This window comes from Phodopus roborovskii, unplaced genomic scaffold (genome assembly GCF_943737965.1).
Source record: "Phodopus roborovskii unplaced genomic scaffold, PHOROB, whole genome shotgun sequence".
In the NCBI taxonomy this organism is placed as follows: Eukaryota; Metazoa; Chordata; class Mammalia; order Rodentia; family Cricetidae; genus Phodopus; species Phodopus roborovskii.
Genome location: NW_026126407.1, coordinates 6,485,886 through 6,503,594, shown reverse-complemented (window position 1 = coordinate 6,503,594; position 17,709 = coordinate 6,485,886). Strand labels below are relative to the sequence as shown.

At 43.9% G+C, this 17,709-nt stretch overlaps 1 protein-coding gene across 1 annotated transcript; it reads left to right on the top strand.

Moving 5' to 3' along the window:
* The first annotated feature begins 9,770 nt into the window (after nt 1-9,770).
* Nucleotides 9,771-17,072, top strand: Tlcd3a (TLC domain containing 3A). Its single transcript, XM_051179979.1, has 5 exons — nt 9,771-9,999; nt 10,240-10,323; nt 13,143-13,344; nt 14,885-14,980; nt 15,663-17,072. The coding sequence occupies exons 1-5, from the start codon at nt 9,878-9,880 to the stop codon at nt 15,930-15,932; spliced, it is 774 nt and encodes a 257-aa protein (XP_051035936.1). The 5' UTR covers nt 9,771-9,877; the 3' UTR covers nt 15,933-17,072.
* Nucleotides 17,073-17,709: the final 637 nt, after the last annotated feature.

Genomic DNA, 17,709 nt, shown 5'->3' with positions numbered 1-17,709 from the left:
CAAAACACACATACACACACACCAAACAGTATTTTCCAACATTTTTCTGAGTTAACAATTAGCCCATCATTTTTAGGTGCTTATTAAGTTCTCCCGTTCTACTTATGTAATAAGCAGCAAGTCACTTTTATTGAAAAACTTCTTACGACATGGAAGTAAATGGAGAAAATGCAGATGTCCTCCTTCATCCACCACCACATGTATGCAGAAACCGCACCTGGGCAGCTTTCTGCAGAGGCAGCACTGTCAGCAGTTAGATGTTCTTCCTGTATGATTATACGCCACAGCACGCACCCATCACATTTTAACCACTATAATCACAAATTATATTGCATTGAATTTATTGTTCAGTAATTTGCCCTCATCCATTTTTCCCCTTAGTATATTCTGGAGATCCTTCTCTGTATAGTTGGCCTAGTCAGTCAATCACCTCTTCTCTCTCTCTTCCCCCCAGTGGAGAAGATGGAATCCAGGGTCTTATGTATGCTACACCAGAAGTATACCCTATCCACAGTTCTCTTTTTAATATTCATTCCATAGTGAGAACATACTGCAAAATATTTAAGTACTGCATTACTAGTTATTTAGTTTTAAAATATTTCGCTACTATGGAAATATTCTTTTTTTGTTTTGAGACAGGCCTTACTATGTACCCCAGGATAGCCTTAAAAATTCATGATTCTCCTGCATCAGCTTCCCAAGTACTGCTGGAATTATAAGTGCATGCCACTTGCCTGGCACAAATACCTTTTTAATACATATTTATCTTACATTAGCACTATAAAAGAATTCCTCTATCTTTTAATTCTTAGCATACCATATAGTATTGGTTATTTAAATATTATAACGTTTGCATCATCCTGTTTGTATTTCTGGATTTTATAATTTGGGTAATTATTTATAAAAATTTGAAAGATATTAGTGTGTGCGTAAGTGTGTGCATGTGTGTGTCTGTAGAGGAAGCAGTTGTGGGGGATGTTTCTTGCCCGTGGATGGAGATGGAATTCAGGTTGCCAGTCTTGATGGCAAGCATATTAAACAGCTGAGCCATCTCCCTGACCCCACTGTTTGATTTTTGATGTATACATATCTGTTTGTCCTATTCTCTGTCACATCTGGGTTTTATGCCTTCTTTGGGAAATTTTTCTCAAGCCTATAAATTATAAAAAATAATTTTTGAAATTTCTTCACCTGCCTTTACAGTATTTAATGTTTATAACACCTGAAATTTGTTTCTTGCCTAGTGTGTGGCGGTGTTATGTTTGTTTCTTAGAGCTGGCATAATGCACTGCCATGCTTGGGGAGCTTACAACAATAGACATTTTTTTACAGTTCTAGAGACCAGAACCTTGTAACAGCATGATGGAGGGTTGGTTCCATCTTGAAGGCTGTGAGGGAGACATCTTTCCATGTCTTCCTCCCCAGTTTGTGGTGGCCACCAGTAGTCCTGGGCCTCTGCTGCCCACAGACTCAGCATCCCTGTCTCATTCCACTTTCCCATCCCTGTCTCCTCTGTCTTTGTGAGTCCTGTCTAGGGTATGTTCCACTTTAATCTAGTATGACCTCATCTTAGTCCTTACCAGAGTCACCAATGAGTGCACATTTGGAGGCACATGAGTTATGATGGATTAGTCAGCTTGTAGGGCTGAGGCTTAGTGTACACAAGGCCCATGTTCAATCCCTGATACCACAAAAATGTGCTCATACCATAATTCCAGCACCTGAGAGGCCAAGGCAGGAGAATGGCCAGCCTAGGCTACAGAGTGACTATGTCCCAAACAAATAAATTCAACTTCTAATTTTAGAATCAGTAGTTCTTTAGTTTTCTTGCTAGTTCTGACATACTTGCCACAAAGGTAACCTCAGAATTAAACAGCACCAGGGAGCGGGGACGGCACCATCTTCCTTAGTGCCTGCTCTCTGGCCTTCACTGTACTGATACTACTGAAAACTTTGCACATCCTTCTAAGGCCTCTGCCAGACAGCTCCTTCACGTTTCCCGGCAATGCGAGTAAAGGTATTTCAGCATGGCTCATGACTCCCAGTTCTTTCTGTGGACTGATCGTTAATACTCTCTGAGACCCATCAGTGTGACCACATTCTCCCCCGCATGGTGGTCTTACTGCCGAGGATCTTCTGCTCTGTGTGACATTCCTCCCTAATTAAGATGTTTAGGTATTTATAACTAATCAGCTTTCTCAGCCCTGTTTCTAGTCCCAAGCCATTTACCTGGAGTCTTGCTAAAATATGACTTTTACCGTTGAAATTAGCTGTGTGTGGTAAAAGCTACAGACTTTGCCTTACAAAGAATGGGTTTTTCTTCATTAGATATCAAGTGCTGAAATAAATATACCATTTACCTCCTTCAGATTAGTGGGTTTCACCTGAATAAAGAACAAAGTATGTACTTAAAAAGAAGCTTGGGTTTCAGTAGACACTGTGATGCTCATTCAGTTGCTGGATGCTAGTAAGGATGGAACTCTGAATATTTTTAAGATTAAAGTTATCAGAGAACTCACCTTGATTCATTGGTCTGTGAGTAAATGTGGAAGCCAGTCTGTTCAGTGGAGTGGTGCCTTTAATTCCAGAGCTCAGCAGCTAAATAAGGAGAATCAAGAGTTTGGGGCCAGCCTAACTACATAGTGAATCAAACAGGGCTGGGGAGATAGTGCAGTTGATGGAGTGCTTGCTGTGCAGACAGGAAGACTTGAGTTTGAGCTCCAGAAGTCACATTTACAAAAAGAAAAAAGCCAGCCAGATGGTGGTGGTGCACACCTTTAATCCCAGCACTCAGGAGGCAGAAGCTAGCAGATCTCTGAGTTCAAGACCAGCCTGGGCTGTGGAACGAGTTCCAGAATAGGCTCCCAAGCTACACAGAAAAACCCTATCTCGAAAACTAAAAATAAACAAAACAACACGGAACCAAAAAAAGAAAAGAAAAAAGCCAGGCATCTGGTACACACTTATACTCTCAGCACTGGAGAGGTAGAGGTAGGCAGACACCTGGGGCTCTATGGCCAGCCAGCCTAGCCTAACAGCAAGCCCTGAATCCCTGTCAAAAAGACACTACCAGAGGGATGACCTCTGCCCCCATATATAAATAAAAAAAGAAATACTTTCTTAAAAAGTAAAAGACAAAACACACACACAAAAGAAACAAACAAACAGTAAGAAAACAGACAACACTTGGGAAATAAAGGCAGATGGATCTTGGAGAGTTTGAGGTTAACCTGGTCTACATAATAAGTTCCCAGACAAACAAGGAAACATAGTGAGACCTTATTTTAAAAACAACAAAAAAGGAAAGTGGAGGCAGTCTCTTCTCTTTGAAAGATAAGACAGAGTAATTAAATTAAAACTTCAAATTACTTATGATTTATTAAAATGAAGTTTGTGAGATTTTAACATTGGAACTACTTACAAGTATTAGTATTCTAATTTAAAGCATTTTAATGAAATTTGTATCAAATACAAACATTGGCTGACCATGGTAGCACATGCCTTTAATCCTATCACTTGATTTAAATCCCAGCACTCGAGAGGTAAAGGCAGGAAGATCTCTAAGAGTTTGCAATCAACCTGGTCTACATAGAGAGTTCCAGACCAGGCAGAGCAACATAGTGAAATTTTGTCTCAAAACATAAAATAAATAAAATGAAGGTGACTGCAGAGAATTCCATCAAAATATGGCATTATTATTTCTGATTATTATTATCTATTATGGGCATATTTTATTTGTTTAATACAATCCACTTTATAATCAGAAAACAGTACAAAAGTCATCCGACTTAAGCAAACAATCACCCTGTTGTGGAGTTCCCTGTGAGAATTGAAGACATCAAATCTTGGTTTTATTTCTTACTCAGAAGGCAGCTGAATTTGTGCACAAGGATTTTTTTGGCTTTCCTCTTTTCAAGGTAATTTCCCTAATAGCTCAATGTCCTTGAATAGTTTTAAAACATGAATTTAGAAGTACTTGCTTTTAGGTCACTGTGACCTACAATCTAATGCTTTTGCTTTTTACAAAAGAAACGTGTATGTGAATGTCCTCAAAAATAAATACACAAAGGCAGGCACTTTATAATCAATTCTTTGTGTAAATTACGATTTTACTGACAAGATCAGTATCACGGTGCACAAGAGCAAAGACTGTCCTGTGGTGTGCGGCTCTGGACACTGTTTGCAGAAACCATGTACTTGGGGTGTGACCATGCTTCCTAGAGAACTCAGTTTGCTTTTGTAAATAGACCAGGATAGAACCCAGGAAAGCTGAAGTCTGGAACTGGTTTAGGCTAGTTAAGACTAGTCAAAGGTATCTGTAATCTAACAGGTGCTTATTATGTTAGTCAGCTTTCTGTCACTATTAAAAAAAAAAAAAAAAAAAAAAAAAGCAAAACCCCAGAAAGGTCAAGGCAAATTTTAAAGGATTCAGGTTGGCTCACAGTTTCAGAGTTTCCATTCATGGTCAGTGGGCACCACTGTTTGGAGCTTGTGGAGAGGCAGGGAACACACAGCAGAACAAAGCTGGTCATTTGGGGGGAGGGGAATGCTGAGAGGGAGGGAAAGAGAGGAGAGAGAGAGCACGCTCAGATAAAATACACCCTTATGGTGACCTTAAACCTAAGCCCTGCCTCCTAAAGTTCCCATCACACCCAACACACCCAGCTTCCCATTAAGCTCTGAGTCCATCAATGGACTAATCCCTGGATGAGGTCAGAGCTGAAAGCCCCACCTCTCCACATTACTGCATGGGTACCATGCCTTCCACATAAGAGCTCTCATGGTATTCCACACTCAAACCAGAATATCTACAACAGAGAATTTAACAGCAGAGAGCTGCTTCAGGCAGCCAGGAACAATAACCCTTTGTTGTGACCAGCACATACTTTAACACGGAGTTTTGATTTGTGACTCACGTGATTGTCCAAGACACCCTGTGAAGCAGGTAGACACCCCCCCCCTCTATGTTATGGTGGAACTGAAGTGCTTTCTCCATGTCACACAGTTTATGAATTAGTTGCAAAGCCAGGGTAGGATTCAGGTTCTCTGCAATGAATTCTTCCTGGATAGTCACTCACTACCTGTGCAAACAACAGGCTGATCTGGTGTTTGTTGAGTACAGGGTACAGGAGAAACTATGAGAAGGTGATTAATTTCTTCCTAGCCACACCCTCAGCTCTAATGGCAAGTCACCTCCATTTCTGCCATGTGGCTTTTGTGGGTGTTCACCTAAAGGAAACAATGGTCCACCAAAGGCTGTCACCCTCTTCGTTTTTTGTAAGCCTCATTGCATCTTCCTTGATGTCTTCCATCCTTTTCTCTTGCTTAGCTATTGTATTGTCATTCTGTGGATCATTAACTCTGTGTCTGTTTGCCCTTGAGTTGGGGTAGATCTTGGTTTACTCCCCAAAACTATTTTTGTATCTCAATAAAAGATATATTTATTTTTACTTGTGTGTGTTTGTGCATGTGAGGGCAGGTGCCCTCAGAGGCCAAAAGAGCTGCAGCTGGAGTTGCAGATGGTGTGAGCTGCTCTATGTAGGACTGAACTCAGTCCTCGGCAAGAGCAGTGTGTGCTCTTAACCACTGAGCCATTTCTCCAGCCTAACTTGTATCTTCCTGTATCTTTATCGCCTGACCTCTTCCCATCAATTCATCCTCTGGTGCTCCTTTCTACAAAGAAATAGGATCCCAAACAAAATAACTGACTTCAAGATCCCATGTTCTCTATTAGGACTTTTAAAAGGATATATGAAGGTAGTGTAGCACACATCTTTAATCCCAGCACTCAGGAGGCAGAAACAGGTGGATCTCTAAGAGTTTGATGCCACAGAGTGAGTTCCAGGACAGCCAGGGCTACAAAACAAAACAACAACAACAACAAAAAAGTATATGAATGGATGAAGCCTCCAAGTTCTCATTCTGGATTTCAAAATATAGATGTTTGTGTGTGAATCTCAATAGTTTCCTTGTAGGAGCATTTTCCTGGACAGGAAGCTGATCTCTCTGACGATGGGGAGTAGCCCACACAGCACATTATGGTAGTCACCTGGGAATTTGCAAACAGTTCATAAGGAAACAGATATTTTCAGTTTATGTCTGGGAAGCAGTCATAGGGAGAATCTCTTCTGTATCCTGTCTGCCAATGATGTGCTAGCAGCCTAGGGGAATGGCCTAGAAGATCCAAAACGGAAGACCACACACTTCAGCGGTAGACTCCCCACATGGCCCTCCCAAACTAGATCTTTATGGATTTCCTGTTCAAAGAGTGAGACTCCCCCTCTCTCCTCTCTCTCCTCTCTCTCTCTCTCTCTCTCTCTCTCTCTCTCTGTGTGTGTGTGTGTGTGTGTGTGTGTGTGTGTCTGTGTGTGTCTGTGTCAGCCAGAAGACAACCTCAAATGTCATTCAAGTGCCTTTCAGCTTGCGTTTTTAAGATAGATTCTCCCATTGGTCCAGGGATCTCTGATTGTCCTGCAAGTCCCAGGGATCTGTCCTGCCTCTCCAGATCTGGGGCTTCAAGCTCACCAGCCTGCATAGTTGATGTCTGACAGGGGTTATGAGGGTAGGATTCAGGTCCTTAAAATTATGCAACAGGTGCTTTACATCTTACCAAACTGTGTCTCCAGCTCCATAGAGACTGTGAATGTGATAAAGGAGCTTTAACTTAGTATCCAAGTTTCAGCCTTGCTTTTTTGAAACAGAGTTTTGTATATGGCCCCAGGTCACCTGGAACTTGCTATGTATCTCAGGCTTGTCTTGAATTTACTGTAATCCTTCTGCCTCTGCTTCCCAAGAGCTAGGATTACAGGTGTGTACCATCACATCTGACCCAAATTTCACTCTGAAAACCCATACAAGCAGCAAATTGTAAGCTTCAGAAATCCTACCACTGTGGTGTGAAGCTGTTGAAATAACCCTAGAACTCAAATCCGAGGTCCAGGTTTTAACTGGAGTCCTTTCATTTCACAGGGTGGCAAGTCAGTTTCCCATCCACACTGAGGTTTCTTTGTGTACAAGAAGTAATTAATAATATGTTTTCTTTTTAGTGTTAATATTAGGGCTGGGGGCAAAACTCAGGGGCTAAGAGTGCTTGCTGTGCAAGATTGGTGACCTGAGTTTGAATCCCCAGTACCCACACAGAAAGCCAGGTGTGGCTATGGACACATCTAACCTCTGGGGCTGCTGGAGGTGGAAACGGGAGCCATCCTCACTCTAGATTCAATGAGAGATCTTGTCTCAAAGGAATACAGCAGACAGTGATAGAGCATGACTCTGTACTTCCTCTGGCTGCATGCCTATGTGTTATGTGGGCATGCATACACACACAGAAATACACTACACATGTGCACATTTTTAAAAGTAGCATTTGAGCCCATAAACTCCATATCCAACACTCAAACTTGTAAGTAAACAATGAGGAACAGTAGTTATGTAGTTATTACTCTGAAACCATATTGAGAAAGAGTATTACTCTCCATTATCAAGTTTGAAAGCAGTATAGTCATTAAGCACATTGACCTTGAAGGTAGCCAGTACTAAACTCAATCCCAGCTCTGCTGCCAGCAATGTGACCTGGAGTAATTTTTAAATTGCTCTAGTCTGACTCTCACTCCCTCTCCCCTCTCTCACACAGTAAGTGGTTTGAGGATTTAATTAATGCATACAAACTGTTTTGTGGTGCCTAGCATACAGTACAGTTCTCAACATACAGTTTAAAAATATCATTTATTGAACCCTTGAAAGGTGCCAGGCTTAATTTGGGATATAAAATAAAAAGACAGCTCTGGAGAGGTGGAAGCAGATAGATATCTCTTGAGTTTGAGCCCAGCCTGGTCTACATAGAGAGTTCCAGGCTAGTCAGGGCTACATTTTAGAAAGACCCTGTCTAAGGGGGGGGGGGAAGCCCATTAAAAAATAAATTTACAAATTTGCCTGGAAGAACACAGAAACCTTTGTGGAGGAGGAAATGTTTGACAAAGCTTGAAGTGGGCATGGAGTATAGCTCAGTGGTTGAGCACATGCCTGACAAGTGCAAGACTCTGGGTTAGATACACAACATGGGGGGAAAATCCTTTGAAGGATGAACAGCATTTTAAAATTGTTTATTTGTTCTCTTGTTTATAGCCCCTTCCCTTAGGGCTTGGTCTTTTGGTCCAGTTTTATAATTTTCCCTTTGATCACCGAAAGCCAAATTCAAATTAATTCTTGTTGACTTTATAGTGAATTGATCTAAACATTGTGGTGACTCCTTTGGGCACAATGTTGGAAACTGATTTTTCTTCTATTTCTATATATGAAACATCTGTTGTTTTGTATTCATTTCATGGAGGCATCTTAAGAGTTCAGTGGACAGCTAGCTCTGTGTGGAGGACGATCCTGACCAATGGACATTGTTGGCATACTTGTTACTTGTTGCTGATCTTTCTTAGCCAAGGCAGGGAGGACTTAGAACCACTTGTCACAGGAAGAGCTGGAGGTGACTAGAATGCATGGATAGGGAACAGAAAGTGGGATGCAGACAGATGTTTTTTGGAGAGAATAGAAAGTTTACAGACAGATGTTCTTTGTTTACATAAGAGTCTTATTTGTGAAGACACCCTGATCCCATTTATCATTTATGTTAGGTGTGAACTGGGGAAGCAGAGGTGCAGCCTGCCCAAAGTGAATGAAAGCCCCGATTCTCTTTGAGCTTGTTACTTTAATGTCAACTAAATTCACATTAGCAACATGTAGGGTGATATGAAGAGATGTCCTCTCCCAAATAATCACAACTCAGTAATAGTAAAAATAATAGTAAAAGGGGAAATTATCTTTTAAAGCTAAGAAAATCTCAGACTCATTAATCAATTATATATAAATTGAAACAAGCAAAAGCTATGGTTGCTATATTTTTACACCATTAGCTAATGGTGTAATGTTAATTTATTGGCATCTGGCAGAAACCATCTGCAACTTATTTTATAGAGGTCCCAGTATTACAACAATTAATAGTTGGAAAAGCCTTGAACGGCTTTGTATTCAGCTTCTTCCTCATTCCAAAACCAAGGAAATCGTGGCCCAGCTGAGAGAGGCTGAGCTCAGCTGTTCCTGCCAAACCTCTCTAACGAGACTTTGGATAGCATTTTTCATGCTGGTGATTTGAAGAGACCTGTAATACCTTTCTATTGTCCTAGGCATTCATGAATCCTAGCACTCACCTTCCCACCCGCTCCTTCCCACACATTCACACATTTAAGTTAGAAGCTACAAATCAAAGCAGTTTCTCTTCTAAGAGTCAGAGATACCTAAACGACTGAACTTGTCATGCGAGTTTCAAGATGCTAAGCGAAAGTGGAATCATCTAGCCCAAGAACTGTTAAATAAGGACACGGTATCATCTTCAGTACAGTTGACCCAAAGCCAAGAGGTCTACAAATATCACAGCAGGGATGGAGGGAACGCACAATTTCAAGCCTTCTTGGCGATTCCGGAGAAGCCACTCCCTGATGGGCAGGAAGGCCATTTAGGAAGGACTTCCTTTGGAAAGCATAAGGCCACAACCCATCCGATCCTCCGGCCAGAGAGGTGGGCTCCGTGGCGCGCATCGCGCCCGGGTGCACGTCCTGCAGGGAGGCCCCTGCACGCGCCCGTCGTGACAGACAGGGGACTCGGCAGACTCGCTGCTAGACCCCGCCCCAGCTTCGGCCCGCGCCTATCCCGGACCGCGCGTTGGTCACGCGGCGGAGCGCCGCGGGCTGGCGGCCAGTGCTGGCGGGGCCCGAGTGGCTGCGGCCGGGCGGGGCGGGCGGAGGTTAGAAATAGGGAGAGCGGGCCGCGCCACCGAGCCGCCAGCCTCAAACACGCTGCGCAGCGAGCGGCCGCACTCGCACCCGCACCCATGCTGCTGACGCTGGCCAGCGGCGCGCTCTTCTTCCCGGGGCTCTTTGCGCTCAGCACTTGGGCGCTGCGCCGCTCGCGGCCGGGATGGACCGACGACGACTGCCTGACGGTCGGCACCAGGTACCGCGGGCTGGGCCGCCCGCTCTGGCGGGGCGCTGCCCTCCGCTTCAGGCCTGCGGGCGGAAAGGGGGCGACAGGAAGCGTCCCTCGGTGCGGGGCGGGTCTGGTCGTGAAGGCCGCTCAGGGCATCGCGACGCCATGGTTGCACGGGAGGGGCAGGTTGGAGAGTGGGGCTTTGTGCTGTCCACAGTCCTGGAGTAAAAGTGCTTTCTTTGGTTTCTCTTCTGTGTCCCACCTCAGGCTGGTGTCCTCGGTGCAGGCAGTGCTGGCCACCGGGGCGGGGCTCATCATCATCTGCTCCTGCAGCAACGTGGTCTCAGACAGGTAATGTCCCATCCCAGGGGACATCTAAGTACAAATACACCGGCTGAGGGATCGCTCCCCCCACAACGTTTTCACATTTTAGTGGCTTTAAAGGCCTATTCTTTGTCATGCTATGATGTATGTGACTGCTTGGTGGGACAACCTGTGCACCTTAATTAATGCCTTCCTCTCGCTGCTTCCAACATCCCATCTTAGGAGAACCAAAGGGAATGCGGAAAAATGCTAGAGAGCAAGAGTCTCGGTGAAATGCTAGAGAGCAAGAGTCTCGGTGTGACTAAAGAGTGTCCTGTTAGAGGACAGTGTGGTCCGACTGTCCCTCTTTATAAGCAGGAGTATGGCTTTTGGTTCTTTTAAATGCCTTCACTGGGTTCTCCCTCTGGAACATTCTTTAGCATTGATAATAGCAGTGACTGCAGCCAGCCCCTTCTATTGACAGCAGAAGTCCACCTCCCTTTCCCTGCAGATGCCGCTCTTGCTTTTCTTTTGCTCAAGATAATGAGGTTTCTGGTGCCTTCAGAAAACTGACAAGTTTGTGCTCAAAGTCAGGCCAGAAAATGGACCTCTGTGGCGCTTCAGTGAGACAAATAAACTAAGACCAGAATGGGCTGTTTACATGGGTAGTGGTGTTGCTTTGTTTTATCTGTAGACCTGAGTAGCCGGGAACTTGTGGCAATCCTCCTCCACCTGTCTTCCAAGGGCAGAATAACAGATATATATACCACCACACCAAGATGTTTTTATTTATTATTCATCTTCCCAATTGGCTCTTTGAACCACTCTTTCTTCCAGAGAAGCTAAAGAGTGGCAGGCAGACATTCAGAGAAAGTTGGGTGGCCTTTCCTGATTTTCCACCCTGCAAAGTCTTGTTTCTCTGCTGGAAGAGGAATCAGAGAGGACAAGACTCTCATGGTGACCTGGGAGATACTTGGGTTTGATCATGCTGTCACCAGTCACCATTTCTCGGTTTTCCTCTCATGTCTCTTCTCTTGAGGTAGGGTCTCTTGTAGTTTGGATTGGCCTTGAACTCACTGAGATCTGCCTGCCTCTGCCTCCTCAGTGCTAGGATTTAAGATGTGGGGCACCATGACTCCTCTTGATAGTTTTTTGTTCTTGTTTTTTGAGACAGGTTTTCTCTGTATAACAGCCCTGACTGTCCTGGAACTCTCTCTGTACACCAGGCTGGCCTCAAACTCACAGAAATCCACCTGCCTCTGCCTCTCAAGTGTTGGGATTAAAGGCGTGTGCCACCACCACCTGGCTCTTGGTAGTTATTTTATTTGAAATTACTCTAAGAAGCAATGAGTCCATCAATGGGCATTAGAGTAGGTCTTGGATCTTTTGGCCCTGAATGAAGCTGGCAAGTCAGTTTGCCTACAAGTGTACTACATGTGCCATTATTATTTATTTACTTCTATTCCATTCTTTTTTAATTGAATTGTGCTGTGATAAACACAGAGCTAATTCAGGAACAGACTCTCACATGGCAGCCTCTCTAGATTCTGGGTGCTGCTCCTCGGGAAGTCACCTGAGACAAGGTGAAAAGTACAGATTGGATCCTAGACATGGATTTAGACTCTATGGGGAACAGAGTGCTTCACAAGCACTGCCTGTAGCCTGACTGTTAGGTAGTTTGAGAACTGTACAGTGAGTTTCCTCTTCTAACACAGTTGCTCAAAAATTTACTAAGTGAATCTAATCCTCCTCAGCATAGGACAGATTCCAATTTAAATGTTCCTTTATATGAAGTCTTTGTGTGATGTTGGTCAGTGCAGGCACAGTTCTTTCTGTGTATGCTAGAACAGTAAACCATCATTTTGGCTCATCAAATGTTTCACTCCTACTGGGCAAGTTAATAGGAACACAATATATGCCCCAAATCAGCCAATGAAGTGGACATTTTGTTTCCAGCCTCTCTTGGTATTTTGTAGCTGTGACGGTCCTTGAAGACTAGGCCCATTTCTAGACATACTTTAAGAAATGTTTAAAGTAAATTTATTTAGTTTGTGTGCACACATGTGCATATACAAACCATGTTGTACTTGTGGGGGTCAGAAAACAACTAGCAGGGATTCTCTCGTTCCACCATGTGGGTCCTAAGGATTGAACTTAGGGATCATCAGGCAAGCATCTTACCCACTAGGCCATCTAGCTGGTCCCAGACATTTTTATGAATGAATGGAACCCAGAGTTAACCATAGATAAGGAAATAACATGGCCAGGGTGCTTCCTACAAACTGTCTACAGTAGGGCATCCAGAAGCAAGAGAGAATGTGTAGATGTAGAAGTTAAACTGCGAAACTCCCAACTATTGAGCAACTGAGGAGTTAAACTGGAAAGGTTGGACTTGTGATTTAGAACACCTTCCAAACCAGTTCCTTGGTGGAGCTGCTGAATCATTTGGAAGTTTATCTCCATCAAAGTCAGTTTCTATCAAAATGTTCGAAGTCTACTGTAGATAAGTAGCTGAGCCAGGCAAATAGTTAAACTACTTGTGTATACAGGCAGAATGAATTCCTGCTTTTTATCCTTGAGCCTCATGAATTTGCTTTGTAATTTAGAGATACTCTCCTTAACAGTCTCTTCACTATATTCAAAGTAATAATAGCTGATTGAGAACAGAACTGAAGAGAGCCAGTAAGGACAGTACAGCCAGTAAGCTCTGGCTGTCCTGGAACTCACTCTGTAGGCCAGGCTGGCCTTTAACTCAGAGAGATCTGCCTGCCTCTACCTCCTAAGTGCTGGGATTAAAAGTGTGCACCACCACCACCTGGCTGACATCCATGGTTATTTTAAGAGGCTGTCCCTATGCTTTCTTTTAGGCACTGGCTTGCCAGAGAATATGTCTGGTTTTTGATTCCATACATGATCTATGACTGCTATGCCATGTACCTCTGCGAATGGTGCCGAACAAGAGACCAGAAACTCAGATGGGCCACCATTTTCCGAAACTTCCTGATTGAAAACCGCCTAATGGTCACACATCATGCAGTCATCCTGTTTGTCCTTGTACCTGTTTCACAGGTATGGCCTCTCAGGACAGCAGCCTCACTCAACCACTCCGTCACTAAACCAAGTGCCTTGTTCATTCCTTAAGAGTTGGAGAGCCCTCTTCTCTCTTGTACCATGGATGCCCTCTTGCTATACTTCATTGGGTTCTGTCTTTGATGGAAGTACTGGAAGAAAGCCATACCGCCTGAAATGTGACTCCTGGCCAGCATTGTTACTGTTTAAAAGATTTGTTTTTATTGTATGTATATGGGTATTTTTGCCTGCATGTATGTCCGTTACTACTTGCTTGCAGGGAGGCTACAAAGGCCAGAACTGTTGGATTCCTTGGAACTGGAGTTACTGATGGTTTGAGCTACCATATAGTTGATGTGAATTGAACCTGGGTCCTCTGGAAGTGCTCTTATCTCCTGAGCTATTTCCAGTCCTGATTTTTATTTTATTTCTTCAGTACCAGAAGTTAAACTAGCACCTCACTCATACTAGGAAAGCAGCCTACCACTCAACTGTACCCCAGCTCTATTTTTTGGAATAGTCTAAGTTGCTCAGGTTGGCCTTGAACTTATAGTCCCCCTATCTCAGCTTCCCATGTAGCTGGAATTATAGGCTGGTACCACCAATGGGCTTCAACATTATTTATTTTAGAGATTATTTATCTTACTTAAATGGATGTTTAAGTACCCGTGGAGGTCAGAAGTGGCATCAGATCCCTTGGAGCTAGAGATTCAGGTAGTTCTCAAATGCCTGACATGGATGCTAGGAACCAAACTCATCCTCTGGAAAAGTAGCAAGTGCTATTAATCACTGAGCCATCCTTCCAGCCCTGTTTGTTTAGTTTTTTGAGATAGGGTCTCATTATGGAGACCAGGCTATTCTTAGTCTTTCTATCTCTGAATACTGAGATTGAAAGCATGCACTACCACATCCATGCACTACCACATCCAGCATCCTATTTTCTTATTTGTGTGTGTGTGTCTATATATGTGTGTGTGTGTGTGTAGGCACACATGTGGAAGTTAAGCAATAACTTGGAAGAGTCAGTTCTCCTTCTACTATATGGGTCCTAAAAGTGGTATAGGGGGTCGTCAGGCTTCTAGGCTATTGCCTTTACCAGCCAAGCCATCTCTTTTGCTCCAAGTTTTCTTATCCCAGTGTTACTGAGCAAGTTGTTCCACTCGGTAGGCTGCTATTTTAGGAAGAAAAAAGAAGGTACTTCATTTGGTGAGTACTTTGTCTTCTAGCACATACTTGTTTTTTAGTTTGAACAGGCCCAATGCCTTTGACACACAGGCGCAGGCTCCAGAGTTCCTCCCTATTGTCACTAAAATCAGATGAAGCCTGCTATAGGACTCAGTGAGCCCATCTCCATTTGTCTTTAGATCCTCCCCAAGTAACTGCCAGGGAAGCAACAGGATATTAACTGGAAGGCCACTTGCTGTTAACATGTTCTCCTTTCAGGGTCCCATGGGTATCATTTCCCTATAGCCCTAGTTAGGATTTTCCTTCTGGGGGTTTCTTAGCCTCCACATCTCAGTCTCTTTTCTTCTCTCTGCAGAAACTCCGGGGAGAACTTGGAGACTTCTTTGTTGGCTGCATCTTCACAGCAGAACTGAGTACTCCATTTGTGTCGCTGGGCAGAGTTCTGATTCAGGTGTGTGAGTGAAAACAGCAGATGTGAGTGGGAGGGAACAGATCTTATGCTGCCTTTGGAGACTGGAGTCTGGAAAGATCTTACTGCTAGGACAGGAGACCTTTTCACATGTTATGTCATCATCCAAACCAGGTGGATGAGACTTTTGATCTGACCCAAGTTGCACGCACGCACCCACTACCCACCCAAATTGTTGCATTAGTTTCCTAATATAATCAATTGTTCTTATACATTTATAAGGATAATGGGGGTGGTGGCTTAGGTCAAACTCAGCATCATTTCTGGTAAAGTCATGAGGATGTATATGATGGCCGAGGAGACAGCTCAGTGGGCAAGACAGCTTGCTGCAGCAAAGCAGTGTTATCTCCCTCCACTTACTCAGGGTAACATCCATAATACTGGGCCAGAAGCAAGTGATCTATAAAGGTGAGCTCTGGGTTCAATAAGAGCCCCTGTCCCCAGAGAGTGAAAGGATGGCACCTAACATCTTCTGACCTCCAAAATCACATGCACAGGCCTATACACCTGCTTTTGTGTCTGTGTGTGTCTGTGTCCAAGTACCAATTTAGCACCATAGGCCTTGACTCCTACAAGAACCTGCTTGACTGTAGTGAGCCTGGGTTCTGTACCTGATGACCCATCCTCTTGATGACCTGGCATTCTCCTACCTTTTGTCTTGCAGCTAAAGCAGCAGCATACCCTCCTTTATAAAGTCAATGGAATCCTCACGCTGTCCACCTTTCTGTTCTGCCGGATCCTTCTTTTTCCCTTCATGTACTGGTCCTATGGCCAACACAAAGGACTAAGCCTGCTCCGAGTGCCATTTAATATTCCTTTGCACTGCAATGTGGCCAATGCCATCCTCATCTCTCCCCAGCTCTACTGGTTCTCACTGCTGTGCAAGAAGGCAGCCCGGCTCTTTGACACTGCCAAAGCCAAAAAGGATGGTTAATTACTCTCAGGAGTCAGGCACTCACACTAACTGCCTCCTCTACTCAGTATTCCAAGGACCAAATTGTGCCTGGGTTGCTTTTTTCTAGATATTGATAAGCCTCTGGATTTGAGGTATTCTTTTTAAGAATCCCCATTACCTCCCCCTTCTAACTGCTCCTTTTGCAAAAGCACTTTTTCCCCCCTGGAGATAACTTGGATACTGTCAAACCTCCACTGCAGCAAAGTAGCTTTAATGCAAGCCTGAGGAGCCTTCCTTGGGTCAAGCTATGACAAGAGCTCTGGGAGGTGAAGCACTGCTATCCCCACTCAGGGCAATATCCATAATACTGGGCCAGAAGCAAGTGACAGCTTGGTTCTTGAAGTAGTGTCATTTTCCCAACACTCAGAAAACCATTGTGAGTGTATAGTCTTTTACTGTTTACTAGACAGCCGCTGGTCCTCTCAACTGAGTATCAACAATGAACTCTCATCCTACTGACCTCTAGTCAGAAGGGCTCAATGACAATGGGCAAGAGGCAGGGCTGAGAACCTGAAGCACTTGAGTAGGTCAGGAGGCCAGCAGAGGCCAGCATCTCTGCAGGCTGACTTGGTATAAAGACCAATAGCACAAATGTGAGCTTGTTTTAAACAGTCACTAACACTATTCCCTTTTTAGCCTAGCCTCTCATACCCAGTGTTCTTTGTGTCCACACAGAAAGCTGGCCTAGAACTCCAAGGGCAAAGTGGAGTGATGGCTTCTGTAGTGGTTTACTGGGTCATCCTACTCTGACACTGCCCTTTTCATTCAAAATGGATACAGATGTCTGCACTCCGACCCTTGAGATCTCATCCAGGCCACCGCCTCTAGCGCTTCCTGGAGAGACCCATTTCTGTGTTAAAGTAGCCAGTTAGCCACAGAAGACTAGAGAACATGAGGGCAGCCACGCTGGCCAGAGCATGTCCTGTGGACCAGTGTGGTAGCTGTGTGCAGTGGTGTAGCACTGATCTCCCTCACAACAGGCTGGGTTTGAGAGGACCTGCTGGCACTTCTTTTAGGTGACAGCAAAAACACTACAGGTGCCTTATAATTCACTGTCCACGGACTTTTAAAGGACTGGAGGATTATGTCTCCAAGTTTTGAATTTCAGTCTTTAATAGGTGCCATTTAAAAAAAAAAAAAAAAAAAAAAAAACCCAAAAATGCTGTTTTGTCTTTTGTTTGTTAGTGTATCCATAAGTCATTCATATGGTAATTAAATTGCACTAAATTCTGTTTATTATTGGTTAAGTGCATTGGCACTGACTCCTTCCAACATCCTGAGACTCAGTTTAACTGAATGCTATGTGGGGTAGTTCCTAGTCTGATCATGGAATGTGACTGACTTCCAGGCAGGTCTTACTCATACCTTAGTCCAACATGTTGGTTCAAGTACCAAAGGATTCGCCGAAGTGCCCAGAGTTCAAGCTCAGTGTTCACGTATAGCTTCAGGTCTGTCTTCCTCTGGTGAATCCCAATTATAAGTTGGGAGGGCAGAAGCCTGCCTGTTGACCACAGAACAGTTAGTTTACTTTAGGTGGGAGAAAAGCAGTAAACCACTTTAAATGAGGTGATGGGACCTTTTCTCTCATCCCCTAAATGACACCTCCCTAAGCTAACAGGTTCTGCAGTTATGTAATACTACCCTAGAAACCTTACACTTTCATTTTATGTTTCTGCATGCATTGTTACCTCTGCCATTCATTCATCAAAACCAAGATGCCACTCCAGGCAGACAGTAATTACATCCCTCCTCCAGG

What these genes read in the sequence shown, in the direction of transcription:
- Tlcd3a (XM_051179979.1), top strand. Translation starts at nt 9,878, where the DNA reads ATGCTGCTGACGCTGGCCAGCGGCGCGCTCTTCTTCCCGGGGCTCTTT. An exon ending in TGCCTGACGGTCGGCACCAG is followed by an intron (nt 10,000 to 10,239) that starts GTACCGCGGGCT and finishes GTCCCACCTCAG; the next exon opens with GCTGGTGTCCTCGGTGCAGG. An exon ending in AGCAACGTGGTCTCAGACAG is followed by an intron (nt 10,324 to 13,142) that starts GTAATGTCCCAT and finishes GCTTTCTTTTAG; the next exon opens with GCACTGGCTTGCCAGAGAAT.